Source organism: Dipodomys spectabilis, unplaced genomic scaffold (assembly GCF_019054845.1).
Source record: "Dipodomys spectabilis isolate Male_0828 unplaced genomic scaffold, ASM1905484v1 ptg000363l, whole genome shotgun sequence".
Taxonomy (NCBI): Eukaryota; Metazoa; Chordata; class Mammalia; order Rodentia; family Heteromyidae; genus Dipodomys; species Dipodomys spectabilis.
Genome location: NW_024871040.1, coordinates 6,709,063 through 6,723,165, shown reverse-complemented (window position 1 = coordinate 6,723,165; position 14,103 = coordinate 6,709,063). Strand labels below are relative to the sequence as shown.

General features: G+C 53.9%; 1 protein-coding gene across 2 annotated transcripts; it reads left to right on the top strand.

Moving 5' to 3' along the window:
- Nucleotides 1–1,412: 1,412 nt before the first annotated feature.
- On the top strand, nucleotides 1,413–13,636 carry Inpp5j (inositol polyphosphate-5-phosphatase J). 2 transcript variants are annotated; one of them, XM_042666347.1, is made up of 14 exons: nucleotides 1,413–1,427; nucleotides 1,676–1,877; nucleotides 3,399–4,660; nucleotides 4,939–5,052; nucleotides 5,178–5,286; nucleotides 5,475–5,591; nucleotides 6,222–6,397; nucleotides 6,717–6,828; nucleotides 7,009–7,118; nucleotides 7,523–7,706; nucleotides 12,260–12,397; nucleotides 12,532–12,609; nucleotides 12,753–12,857; nucleotides 13,027–13,636. In XM_042666347.1, the coding sequence occupies exons 2-14, from the start codon at nucleotides 1,773–1,775 to the stop codon at nucleotides 13,528–13,530; spliced, it is 3,114 nt and encodes a 1,037-aa protein (XP_042522281.1). In that variant the 5' UTR covers nucleotides 1,413–1,427; nucleotides 1,676–1,772; the 3' UTR covers nucleotides 13,531–13,636. The 2 variants fall into 2 exon arrangements, with proteins under 2 accessions (XP_042522281.1, XP_042522282.1); XM_042666348.1 differs by lacking the exons at nucleotides 1,413–1,427; nucleotides 13,027–13,636 and having other exon boundaries at nucleotides 1,526–1,877; nucleotides 12,509–12,609; nucleotides 12,753–12,845.
- The last annotated feature ends 467 nt before the right edge of the window (nucleotides 13,637–14,103 follow it).

Here is a 14,103-nt window from a genome sequence, read left to right as displayed (position 1 = left end):
TACCACTGAGCCACATCCCCAGCCCTCACAACACTTTTTATGTGAACTGAGTGAGATTGGTCCTCTCTAAGGAATCTACCATTTGTGTGTGTGTGTGTGTGTGTGTGTGTGTGTGTGTGTGTGCACGCATGCACACACATGTGCACCAGTACTGGAGCTTGAACTCAGGGCCTGGGTGCTGTCCCTTAGCTTTTTCACTCAAGGATGATGCTCTACCGCTTAAGCCACCTTTCCATTTACAGATATTTAGTGATTTATTTTTGGTGATTTATTGAAAATAAGAGTCTCTTGGACTTTTTTCTGGGTTGGCTTTGAACTATAATCCTCAGATCTTAGCCTCCTTAGTTACTAGGACTGTTAGGCATGAGCAATTGGCATCAGGTGAATTAATTTTTATTTTAGATAGGAAAGGATAAAAGATAGAACTAAAGCCCATAGGGCTTGGGGTTTAGCCCAGCAGAAGGGTGCCGGCCCGGCGCACACAAGGCCCTGGGTTCGGTCCTCAGCCCTGGAGAAAAAAAAAAGAAAGAAAGAAAGCCCATATCCATTTGGCCAAATTTGCCTTCATAACTCATTCACTCTTCTATTTCATTCATTCATTCAACAGACATTTCTCTAGGTCTGTTGGGGACCATGTTGTCTTCCAGGTCTTGCCCATTCGAGCTCCAAGGCCTGGTATTTGTGATTTTACTTCATTGCTGTTGTTTGTGCCAGTAGTGGAACTTAGGACCTTGTGCTTTTGCTCAGCTTATTTGCATACTCAGCACTCACGACTGGGTGCTGTACCACTCAAGGCACACCTCCAGTCTGGCCTTTCGCTGGTTAATTGGAGATGGACTTTTCTGCCCAAGCTGGTCTGGAACCATGATCCTTAAATCAATATACATGAGCCACCAGCGCCCAGGTCTAGGTCTGTTTTGGACACCTCTGCCAAATCGATTTCCCCAATGCTAGCCTTTTCTCCACCCCACTTTCCTTCCCTCACACTTGGCTCAGGCTAGACTTGGATTGGAAAGTTATTTTTCTCCCCGAACCTTAAGAGATGGTCACTGAGTAAGTACCTTCCAGGACCATACATACCTAGTGAGTGCTGGACTGAGGAGAGCTGAGCGGAAGGGGGCGGGACAGGCCTCGTGTGGAGGCATTTGAACGCAGTGAGGGCTGTCTGCAGAAGAGAGCTGGGGCTGAGATGGGAGAGCATTCCAATGGCTGGAGCCTGGCTGTCTGGTTCTAAAGTGGGAAGAATAGAACTGGGGGGGGGGCATGGAAGGAGGGGGAGCTAGAAGTGGTACTGAGGCTGGAAAGTGGGGCAAGGGTACCTCCCCACACCCCGCAGCAAGGCCTGGAGTCAGAAAGGCTATGGGATGGGGCAGGGCCTCGGGTGTCTCTGAGGCCTTGGTGCTGTACTACTTGTCTCTGCCCTACCTGTAGGTGGGTCAGTACCCCTCCCTGGAGCCTGCAGCCTACTGGCTGGAGGATGAGGGGGGGGGGGTAGAGAGCCTCCTCCCACCCCCAAGCCTCCATTTGGGACTATGCCAAGGCTGATGGGCACTCTCTGTTCTGCATGGCCATTCCGGCCTCAGCAGCCAGCTTGAAAGACTCCCCAGGGAGGAACCCACCTTGCCCTGGCCACCTCCACGCTGGGAAGTGGGCGCCTGTGCCTTTAAATTCTCAGCAGGTTGAAACGGGCTGATGACATCACTGGTTCCTGGGAGCTGCGGAGCTGGAGCCTGAGCCCAAGGGAGCCGGGCTGCCTGCCGGGGGCTGCAGAAATGGAGGGCCGGAGCAGTGGGGACAGCAGGAGGCTAGGGACCCCGGGGAGCTTGGGCCCCTCACCTGTGCTCCATGGGCCTTCTCAAACTGGTACACCCTCCAAGGTAAGAGACACCCCCTCCCAATCTAGTCCTCCAATCCCTGATCATTGGGCTCACACCCCCACACACACACTGCAGGCACCCTGCTGCCCCTGCCTAAGGGATTGGCACTCCTCTGTGCCCGCCAAGCAGGAGCTAGACAAAGAAGTCGCCCTGGGGAGGGTGGAGGGCACTGAGCCAGCCATCTCCAGGAAAGCACACGAGAGCTTTGGATGGAGGGTTCGGAGACTCAGTCATTCTCCGGCTTTGCTGTGTGACCTTGGGCAAATTGCTCATCCTCTCTGAGCCAATGCAGACACAAGGGGGTGGTGGGGTCTTGTTTCTGAAGACTGGAACTATGTGATGTCTGGGGTGTGTTAGGTTGTGAGTGCTGGAGGCGGTGTGGTGGCTGGCGGGGAGGGGGGGGGCAGGCACAAAGTGGGACACTTGCCTCCAAGAAGGACGCCCCAAATGCAGACTCTGTAAGAGTTGAGTTTGAGAAGGGAGGTATGTGGAGGCAGAGTTCCAGGTTCTCTGAAGCGAGAAGGACACGGGACAGACAGAATTGCGTCTCTGGAGGCAGAGATGAGGCCACTGGAGGGTGAATTTAGACCTTCTTCTTTCCTCTCTGGCAAAGGATGCTTTATCCAAGGACCTCCAAAAGACAGGATGGATGGGCTGTGGAGCACCCTGCTGCTACCCCCTTGCCAGACACAAGGGCGAAACCTCGCTTGTTGTCCTTCCAGACTTGGGAGAGGGTGGAGGGGTTACAAGGGCACAGCCTGGGTATGGAGGAGATGTACCAGGATCAACCATTCTTGCTACAATAGACTCATTCTTCTCCATGGAACTCTTAGAAATACTGGGCTCGTACATGTAGAGGTGATGACACTAAGGACCCTTTGCCCAGATTGTTCATTTTACCAAGAGGGAAACTGAGGCCCAGGACAGAGAAGTGTTGCTTGAAGTCACATGGAACGGGCCAGCTCAGTTCCCAGTTCTTGCTTGTGCTTGGAGCTTTGGGAATGGCGGAGGACAGGCAGGGGACAGGAGTTGGGGGATCTGGTGCCCTATTGGAGTGTGTTGGGAGGGAGGGGGGACGGAAGCTGAGTATATTTGGGCACTGTGGAGGAGGGGAGAGAGATTTAACAAACTGAGTTCTGTGTCCCCCTTGGGTGTGAGGTCAGTAGCCCTTGCTCCAAGTACTGGAGAAACTGGAGTAAGAGACCTGCCCAGAGAGGCTGCCCATTGTAGGCAGAAAAATCAGGAAAAATTCGATCTCATATGCTGCCTTTAAAAGAAAAAATCATTTTCTCTATCTGTGAAAGAGATTTTCAAGTGTGAGGGGCCAGGATGTTGCGTCTTTTCTCTTCCCAAAGAGAAACTGACCTGCAGCAGAATGGATTGGCGTGAGATAGTAGGAAGGACTTCCTTGTGCCTTGTTGGTTGGTTTGTTTCAGTTAGATAGGGTGTACTAGTGGAAGCTGAGGTTCCACCCTCTAGTTAGGGACACTCTGAGTCATTCATTGACTTGTCCTTTCCAAGGTGGACTCAAGTTTTCAGCACCCAGCCAAGAACACAGCCCCGGTACCCTCAGAACCCAGGCTGGCTCTGGCACCTGTGGGACCTCGAGCAGCTACATCACCTTCCTCAGAGGGGCCAAGGCTGGCTCTGGCATCTCCCCGGCCCATCCTGGCTCCACTGTCTACCCCTGGGGGACAGAAAAGAGCCCCTGCCCCCCACAGCTCCAGTCCGGCCCCTACATCTGTGAGCCAATTGGTGGTATCTGCCTCAGCGGGCGCCAAGCCTCCCCCAGCCACCTCAGCTTCAGTCTTAGCCCCCACATCACTGGGGCAGCTTGTAATCTCAGCCTCAGCAATGCCAAGGCAGCCACCAAGCTCTCTGGGACCCAGTCAAGCTCCAACCTCCAAGGACCAGAAGCCATTGTCACCCACCTCCATGGGATCTAAACCAGCACTGGCAGCCTCGGGCCTAAGCCTGGCCCTGGCTTCTCAGGAGCATCCTCTTCCATCCCCCTCCAGCCCTTCCCCGGTGCCTAGTCCAATTCTGTCTCCTTGTCAGGAGCAGTCTTTGACTCCAGCATCTGCAATATCAGCCCCAGTTTCTATGGGATGGACACCAGCTAAACAGAGGGATGTCCCAGCCCCTAGACCTCTTCCCCCTTCTGAGGGTCGTCTCCAGCCTCCAGCTCAGGCATCTGCTCCTACCAGCTCCCCAGCCTTAATCCAAACCTCCCCAGACCCCCGGGTTTCTCCTTCCTTCCGAGCCCGGCCTGAAGCCTCCCGCAATAGCCCTGAAGATCCTGTCCTGCCACGCCCACCCCACACCCTACCCTTGGAGGTGGGTACCAGCCTTCCAGAGTCTGGCACTCGCTCCCCTGGACTGTTGTCACCTACCTTCCGGCCAGGAACCTCCTCAGGCCAGACTGTGCCCCCACCTCTGCCCAAGCCACCCCGGTCTCCCAGCCGCTCCCCAAGCCGTTCCCCAAACCGTTCTACCTGTGTTCCCCCAACCCCTGAGGTGGCTCTCCCCAGGCCTGGCACCCAGGGTGCGGGGCCTGACACCCAGAGACCAAAGTCTGGCACCCAGAGTCCAGGGTCTGGCACCCAGAGTCCAGGGTCTGGCAGCCAGGGTTCAGGGCCTGGCACCCATACTGCAGGGGCTGGCAGGTGCCTGAGTCCTAAGCTTCAGACCTCAGAAGCCCCAGTCGCCATCTCTCCTACATCCATCTCGGCACCCTCCTCTTGGTCAGCTCAACCTACCTGCAAGAGCGACCCCGGATTCCGGTGAGGGGTTCTTTCTCAAGAACAGTCATTGGGGCTTGTGCTTGCAACACTAGCCAGTCTTTACAGGGTGGTGATGTATTCTCCTGGTTTCCTTTTAATGATTTCTCCTTGGGAGGGCTGTAGGCCCCAGTGGGACTTTTAAAAAGACAGCATCTCTTTCTAAGGGATGGCTCCTTCCTGTGTTTGTTTCTCCAGGGAGAGTCTAGTAGGAGGGGTGCTGGGCCCACTGTGGGTAACAGAGCCCAGCAGTGAACCTTCCTGTGCCTCTACCTCCCCAGGATCACTGTGGTTACTTGGAATGTGGGGACCGCCATGCCCCCTGATGATGTCACCTCTCTCCTCCACCTGGGTGGCGGCGATAACAGTGATGGTGCAGATATGATCGCCATAGGGTGAGGGGCAGGGGTGGGGGGGGATCCTTTCCTGAGACCCTGGGGCTTCCTAGACCCTCACCTAGTGGCAGGGGCTTCTAAATTGCCCCTCCAACCCGATGGCCACCTCTCCCTCATGTCCTCAGGTTGCAGGAAGTCAATTCCATGATCAACAAGCGCCTCAAGGATGCTCTCTTCACTGACCAGTGGAGTGAGCTCTTCATGGACGCTCTAGGGCCCTTCAACTTCGTGCTGGTAATGCATCCACTCCTCCCTCCCTCCTCCCAAAAAAAACCTCCACCCTTTGGACAAGCAGGGACCCCTGTGGAAATCCTGGCCCGTTTCTGCCTTGATTCATCAGAATTTGACGAGCAGGAGGAAAAGCAGAGGTGGGAGGGGGCGGGGACACATCGTCCCCACACCTTGTCCCCTTCCTCCTGCAGGTGAGTACAGTCCGGATGCAGGGTGTCATCCTTCTGCTGTTCGCCAAGTACTACCACTTGCCCTTCTTGCGGGACGTGCAAACAGATTGCACGCGCACTGGCCTGGGTGGCTACTGGGTGAGCATGGGAGCGGCCTCCAGAAGGGGTTTAGTGGGGAAAGAGGCCCAAGGATTGGCCATTGATTTGTCCCGCGATCACCAGGCTTCTGCAAGGTCCCTCCAGAACTCTGCACGCCTTGGCCCCTGCTGCCTGCCCTGCCCCTAACACCACGCCCCTTCTCTAGAACACGCCCACGTGTCTAGGCCACGCCCCTTCCCTCCCCGCCCTGCCCCAGGGCTCTGCCTCTTTCCCTAGGATCTAAGCCCCGCTCAACGCCACGCCCATGCCCTAGACCACGCCCCCTTCGCCTCACTGCCCTGCCCCAGGGCTCTGCCTCTTTCCCTAGGATCTAAGCCCCGCTCAACGCCACGCCCATGCCCTAGACCACGCCCCCTTCGCCTCACTGCCCTGCCCCAGGGCTCTGCCTCTTTCCCTAGGATCTAAGCCCCGCTCAACGCCACGCCCATGCCCTAGACCACGCCCCCTTCGCCTCACTGCCCTGCCCCAGGGCTCTGCCTCTTTCCCTAGGACCCACCCCGTCCAAGCCTCGTCCACCCCTTCGCCCCCCCAATTCTCTCCCACCTCTGGCCTCGCCTCCTTGCCCAGGCCACGCCCATGACCTGTCAACCCCCGCCTCCCGCCCCATAGGGTAACAAGGGTGGAGTGAGCGTGCGCCTAGCGGCCTTCGGGCACATGCTCTGCTTCCTGAACTGCCACCTGCCAGCCCACATGGACAAGGCCGAGCAGCGCAAGGACAACTTTCAAACCATCCTTAGCCTTCAGCAGTTCCAGGGCCCCGGAGCGCACGGCATCCTAGATCACGAGTATGGACCCGGCCGGGACTGTAGCAGGGATGCTTGATGCCTGTCTGGGAGGAAGGGTGGGTGGCAGGTGGCATTTTGATGGAGAGGGGTGGAGCTTCGCTGAGGGGCAGGATCTTCCTGGGGATCCCAACCGAATTTCCTCTAGACCCCGCTCTCCCCACTCCCCTCTGCTCCTTGGCTGGCTGGAGGGTCTGGTGCCGCCCACCCATCCACTGCATCGCCAGAAGCGCCAGTGCCATCGTGTTGGATGGGGCCCAGGAAGGATCTAGACTGAGCCCTTCCATCCCATGGACCTCCCCCAACTCCCATCTGTGAACAGCCTTGTGTTCTGGTTTGGGGACCTGAACTTCCGCATCGAGAGCTATGACCTGCACTTTGTCAAATTCGCCATCGACAGCGACCAGCTCCATCAGCTCTGGGAAAAGGACCAGGTAGGGAATCCTAACCCCTACCCCACACTCCCAAGCACACAAAGCATGTCCCGGGATACACGTGGACCTTAAGTTTTGGTCCTTGCCCTCACCAGCCACCTCCCACCCCCAACACACTCAACTTCCAGATGCTGGAAAGCCTAAGCTGTTGTCCAATTTTGCCCTTCTGGAACCCCACAGCTCAACATGGCCAAGAACACATGGCCCATCCTGAAGGGCTTCCAGGAGGGACCCCTTAACTTTGCTCCCACCTTCAAGTTTGACGTGGGTACTAACAAATACGACACCAGGTGAGCAGCTGGATGAGGTGAGGGCATAGGCTTTTGTTTGCTTTGTGACCGTCCTGGGACTCCAACTCAGGGTCTGGTCACTGCCCTTGAGCTTCTTTTGCTCAAGGCTAGTAGTGCTCTACTACTTGAGCCATAGCTCCACTTCTGCCTTTTTGGTGATTCATTGGTAATAGGAGCCTTACAGACTTTCCTGCCTGGTCTAGCTTTGCCCCCACGATCCTCAGATCTCAGCCTCCTTGAGAAGCTAGGATTACAGACATGAATCACCAGTGCCCAGCTGGGACATAGGCTTTCGTGTTCTAGAAAAGGGAGACTGTAAGGAGAGGGGCAGGAGGCAAGGCTGGGCCTGTGCTTTGAACACTCTCTCAAGTCCCTTAAACTCAGGCTATGACCACCCACTACAGTGCAAAGAAGAGGAAGCCAGCCTGGACAGATCGTATCCTGTGGAAGGTCAAGGCTCCAGGTGGAGGCCCCAGCCCCTCAGGACGGGAGAGCCATCGGCTCCAGGTGACCCAGCACAGCTACCGAAGCCATATGGAATATACAGTCAGTGACCACAAGCCAGTGGCTGCCCAGTTCGTCCTACAGGTGAGTTCTTAGCCCCTCTCACCTCTCTCTCTCTCTCTCTCTCTCTCTCTCTGTCTCTGTCTCTCTCTCTGTCTCTGTCTCTGTCTCTCTCTCTCTCTCCTGAACTTTTTGCTCAAGGCTGGTGGCTGGTGGTGTTCTACCACTTGAGCCACATGTTCAACTTATGGCTTTTTGGTGGATAATTGGAGATAAAAGTCTCACTTTCCTTCCTGAGGTTGGCTTCAAACTTTGATTCTCTGATCTCCACCTTCTCTGAGCACTAGGATTACAGATGCAAGCCACCAGCTCATCTTTCTCTTCCTCTTAAGATGTCTTTGGACTGAGCTGAGCATCCAGCTGCACACCAGTCAGCCTTTGCACTTGGCCTGTCCTTAGGTGAATCATGGGGAGGGGAGGATGTTATGATCTCTTATTTTTATATGAGGATGCTGAGGCTCAGAGACACATACCTTGCCCCAGGGTCACACAGCCATTATAAGGAAGAGTTAGGAGGCAAGAAAAAAAAAAAAAGGTGAGTGGTAGTAGAACATTTGTCTAACAAGTGTAAGGCCCCAAGTTCAAACCCAATGTGTGTGTGTGTGTGTGTGTGTGTTTGTGTGTGTGTGTGTGTGTGTGTTATCAGTCCTGGGGCTTGAACTCATGGTCTTGGCACTGTCTGTCCTTTTGCTCAAGGCTAGGGTTCTACCACTTGAGCCACTGCTCTACTTCTGGCCTTTTGGTAGTTTACTGGAGATAAGAATCTCCCAGACTTTTGTGCTTGGGATGACTTCAAACCACAATCCTCAGATCTCAGCCTCCTGAGTAGCTAGGATTATACTCATAAGCTACTAGTGCTTAGCTTGAGATTTAGGATTGAAGTTCCTGGTTGCCAACATAAAAAGTGATCATCTTTCCAGGGCCCAGGCCCTGAGTTCAAGCCCCAGGACTGGAAAAAAAAAAGTGATACTATTAGAATGTTAGAAACCAGATGTCAGAGCTCATATTAGTCCAGCTCTCTCTTTTCTTCTCAGGGAGAATCTGGGGCTCCTATTGAGGTTGGTATGGGTTCCATGTTACACAAAAGCTCAGTGACAGAGCACAACAGGGTAGATTCTCATCTCCCAAACATGAAACCCAAACTCTGGATTCTCCGAGTCACTGGATCTGATAAGAGTCCTGACTACTGGAGAAGGTTTGCCTGGTAGCTTTGTCACGTGGTCAGTCAGTGGGACACTGGCCAAAATCCTCAGCTAGCAATGGAAATCTGCCTGTGCCTGGCTTCCTGTGTCCTTGGATAGTTTTAACCCTCAGAGACTTCCCCTTGAGAATTACTTTTTTTTCTCTCCACATTGTCCTTCCTGCCTTGTCCAGACTTCCTTCCTTCCTTCTTTTCTTTTTTTGAGCTATATCCCCAAGTAGCTTTTTTATTTTATTATTTTATTCTGGTGCTTATACTGAGGCTTGAACTCAGGGCCTGGGTGGTATCCTTGAGCTTTTTTGCTCGTCTAGTTCTCTACCACTTTGCGCCACAGCTCCACTTCCAATTTTCTGGTGGTTAATTGGAGATGAATCTCGTGGACTTTCCTGCCCAGGCTGACTTTGAACCATAATCCTCAGATCTCAGCTTCCTGAATAGCTAGGATTACAGGCATGAGCCACCAGCACCCAACTAAGGCCTCTGTTCTTGAGAAAAGATTACCTAGCCAAGCTCCAGTGGCTCAGGCTTGTAAGCCTAGCTACTCAGGAGGCTGAGGCTGAGGATCACGGTTCAAAGCCAGCCTGGGCAGGAAAGTCTGTGAGATTCATACCTTTAATTAACCACCAGAAAACCGGAAGTGGCACTGTGGCCCAAGTGGTAGAGCGCTAGTCTTGAGCTTAAGAGCTCAGGGACTGTACCCAGGCCATGAGTTCAAGCCCCATGACCAAAAAAAATTACCTAAAAGGGAAGCTGTGGCTCAAGTGGTAAAGCATGAGCTGTGAGCAAAAAAAGCTAAGGGACAGCACTCAGGGCCTGAGTTCAAGCCCCAGTACCAGCACCAAAATAAAATGAGAAAGCTACTTGGGGTTGGGAATGTAGATCAGTGGTAGAACATACCCCTAGCATATGCCCCAGTGCCACAAAAAGAAAAATGAAGACAAAAGTGATACAAGTTTTGTTTGTTGCTGTTATTAGGATATGAAGTCAGGGCGATGTGCTCTCGCTCCCAACTGTGACAATCAGCCATGCCTAGTGTTATGGATTTTTGCTGGTTAGTTTTGGAAATAAGAGTCATTCAGATTTGTCCGCTTGAGCTGGCTCTGAGCCTTGATTCTCAGATCTCAGCCTCCCGAGTAGCTAGGATTACAGGCATAAGCCACTCAGCACCTGGTTGTTTGGTTTATTAGTTCTGCTGAGGGAGATTTCATTGTTACTCTACACATTTACAATATGTTCCAGTCAATCTTACTCCTTCTAAAAAGAAGAGTTTTTTGTTTTTAAGTTACCATGAGCCAGGCATGGTATGTATTCCCAGCAGTCTGGAGTCTAAAGGAGGGAGGATTGAAAATTAAGGCTACCTACTAAAGACCTACTTTATACCAGGTGCTTTACAGATGTCATTTCCTTGAATGCTGTAAGGACCTGGAGATGTGCACGTTTGCTTTCCTGCTTTCCCAGCGAGAGAAAGCGAGGTTCTGAGAACATAAGCCTCTACCCAAGATAACACAGTCAGAATAGGCCTGAACAGCTTTGACCTTGCAAGGCTTTGGAGGACATTTTCACATTGGTTAGGAACCTAGGGACAGAGAGAGAATGTACTGGTTTCTTCTGGAACAGTTTCCCTGAACAGAAGCTGAGGGAAAGAAACTTGAAACCAGATCAACAGGGGAGTAGACAAAGACCTGAGCTGGCACCATCTGAGGGCCCTTCCCCTAGGGACACAGGTGGCCAAGGCCCTGGCTGCCACCCCAGAAACACTACTACCAGTCAGGACACACACACACACACACACACACACACACACACACACACACAAACACACACACAGTCACTTAGCTTGGCCAGTCTTCGGAAACACATATTCATGGTTATAATTTGTCTTCATGTGTTGGTAATAGATCAATTGTTCATTGGACTTTCAGACTTTATATAGCCAAGCACTAGTGGCTCACACCTGTCATCCTAGCAAATCTCGAGTCTGAAATTCAGAGGATCACAGGGTGAGGTCAGCCTGGACAGAACAGTCTGAGAGACTCCATCTCCAATTAACCAGCAAAATCCTTGAAAGTGGAGGGGTGTGGCTGCTCAAGGGTAGAGCGCCAGAGTTCAAGGCCCTGAGTTCAATCCACAGCCACAGCACAAAACAATGCAAAAACCTTCAGATAGGAAAAGAAATATTGGGATGTTCACACAGGACTTTAGTAGCAGAGCCTGAGGCCTCTAGATACCCACCCAGAATGTTGTCTATTTTGCTAGGACCACAGGCAAATCATTTATTCAGTATATTGTTAGATGGGGGAAGTTTATGGGATATCCAGTAAAGCAGAAGAATAACCGCAGTGTTAAATAAGAACCCTCAAGTTTACAAAGAGCCCTGGGTTCAACTCAGAGAGGCTGAGGGATTTATTTGTCCATTATATAACCTGACAATGACAGAGCCTGGGCTAAATCAAGGGTTTGATAACTTCAAAGCTGGATTGCAGGGCCAGGCATGGTGAGTCACGCCTGTAATCCCAGCTACTCAGGAGGAAGTGGTAGGAGGATCCTAATCTGAAGCCAGCCTTGGGCAAAAAAGTGAGACCCTATCTGAAAAAAATAAGTTAAATCATAAAGGGCTGGTGGGGGGTACTGCTCAAGTAGTAGAGCACTCACCAAACCTAGCAAGTAGGAAGATCTGAGTTCAAAACACCAGTACAGAAAGAAAAACAAAAGCTAAGTTCTTACTCACCTATTCAAGAGGCATCAAATAGAAGGAACCCTGGACTGAGAAATAGAAAGTTTGACATTTATCCTAGACCTGGTTGTTGTTGTTGTTGTTGGTGGTGGTGGTGGTGGTGGTGGTGGTTTTTTTGGTCATGGGGCTTGAACTCTGGGCTTGGGCGCTGTCTCTGCACTCTTCCGGTTTGTAGTGGTTTATTGGAGATGATTCTCGCAGACTTTCCTGCTCCTGAGTAGTTAGGATTACAGGTGTAAGCCACCAGCGCCCAGCCTAGTGTTTTGTTTTTTTTTTAAATTTAATGCCAGTCCTGTGGCTTAAACTCAGGGCCTGGGTCCTGATAGACTAACAGTCTACCACTTGAGCCATAGCTCCATTTCTGGGGTTTTTTGAGAGGTAATTAATTGGAGACCAAAAGACATGGGTTTTATTGCCTGGATTGGCTTCAAACTGTCACCCTCAGATCTCGGCCTCCCAAGTAACTCGGACCACAGATGTGATCCTGGGTGACAGCCCCGGGATCTTAAACCTGTTTCCCCTCAGTTTTGCATTCTGTGAAATGGGCTCACATGCCTTCCTCTCTGCTGAGAGTCTTCGGTGCATGGGATGCTACAGGATGTCCTCTGATGTCACCCTCTGATCCTGTTTTTGCCTGGGCAGTTTGCCTTTAGGGACGATGTGCCATTGGTGCGGCTGGAGGTGGCGGATGAGTGGGTGCGGCCAGAGCAAGCTGTGGTGAGGTACCGCATGGAAACTGTGTTCGCCCGCAGCTCCTGGGACTGGATTGGCTTGTACAGGGTGAGAGGGGCGGGGCTGGGTGGAGCCTGGTCCTAGGGGAGGAGCGGGCCTGGCGGAGCCTGGTGCACCGTTGGATGTGACATCTGATCGGATGCTGGCACTGGGGCTCAGGGCCCTGCTCGCTCTCTCTTCAGGTGGGTTTTCGGCATTGCAAGGACTACGTGGCCTATGTCTGGGCCAAACACGAAGATGTGGACGGCAGCATCTACCAGGTGATTCAAAGGAGGGCAGGGTGGGAAGGCGAAGTCCCCACACCCTGGTGACCTCAGGACTCAGCTAGGGGTTGGGGGGGGTGTCTTGAGGCTGCTCACCTGACCCCCAGCTCCGGCCTGTCCCTTTGCCCCCCCCCCCCTAGGTGACCTTCAGTGAGGATTCCTTGCCCAAAGGCCATGGCGACTTCATCCTGGGTTATTACAGCCACCACCACAGCATCCTCATCGGAGTCACGGAACCCTTCCAGGTAAAGGGGCCTGAGTGGGGGACCCAGGGGGACCCCTTCACTCTGCTGCCACTGACCAATAGGCCGACCTCCCGTGATCCACCTCCGGACCTCGGGGGCCAGGCTGAGGAGCGGGGTGCCTCGGTGATCAGTGTACCCCAACTCGCCTTTCCCCCCCGCCCCTCCCCAGATCTCGCTGCCTACCTCAGAGTCGGCCAGCAGCAGCACCGACAGCTCTGGCACCAGCTCGGAGGGCGAGGACGACAGCACCCTAGAATTACTCGCACCCAAGTCCCGCAGCCCTAGTCCTGGCAAGTCCAAGCGCCACCGGAGTCGGAGCCCGGGCCTCGCCCGCTTCCCCAGTCTCGCCCTGCGGCCCTCCTCGCGAGAACGCCGCGGTGCCAGCCGGAGTCCCTCGCCGCAGAGCCGCCAGCTGCCCCGGCCGGCCCCTGATCGGGGCAGTGGCGGTGGCAGCCGGGGCAGCAGCGGAGAAGGATCCTCAGGGCTGCCTGGCCCCTGGGCCTTCCCCCCGGCGGTGCCCCGAGGCCTGGGCCTACTGCCAGCCTTGCGATTGGAGCCCGTCGACCCCGGTGGTGGCTCCTGGGGACCCGATGGGGAGGCTCCCAACTCGGACAGCCTGTCTCCCAGCCCCCAAGGCCGGCATGGGCTGGAGGAAGGGGGTCTGGGGCCCTGAGGGTAGACAGCAGGGGCGCCCAGGTGGCCACCCGCCCCCCTCCCTGCCGCCTCGATGGCCCACAAACCTGCCTGCCTCTCCTGCTGCTGCCCCAGCTGCGTCCCCGCCCGCCACTCCGTCCTGCCCAGGAGTGGCCAGCTGGGGTCCCTTAAAACTCAGTTCTGGCACCTCAACTGTGACAATCAGCAAAGCCCCGCCTGAGCCCCCATCTGGGTTGGGGGGGGGGGGATGTTGGTAGATGTCCCAATTGCAAAGGTCAGCCATTAGGAATTAAATTCTCCAGCTTCACTTTCTGACTTCTTCCAGATTTCTTAGCCGTCTGTGGATGAGGATAGCTAGTATAAAACGGGCTGAAAAGCAAGGGAGTGACAGCACTAACATTTACTAAGCACCAGCTGTATACAGGATATGTGTCTGGTCCTTTAATCTGAACCATAACCCTGTGGGTCGGTGCCCTTCTTTACACCTAATTCTCAGGTGAACAAAGACCTCAAGAGGTTTTACCAGTGTGGGTGGCTCACGCCTATAATCCTAGCTACTCAGGAAGCTGAGATCTGAGGATCACAATCCCAA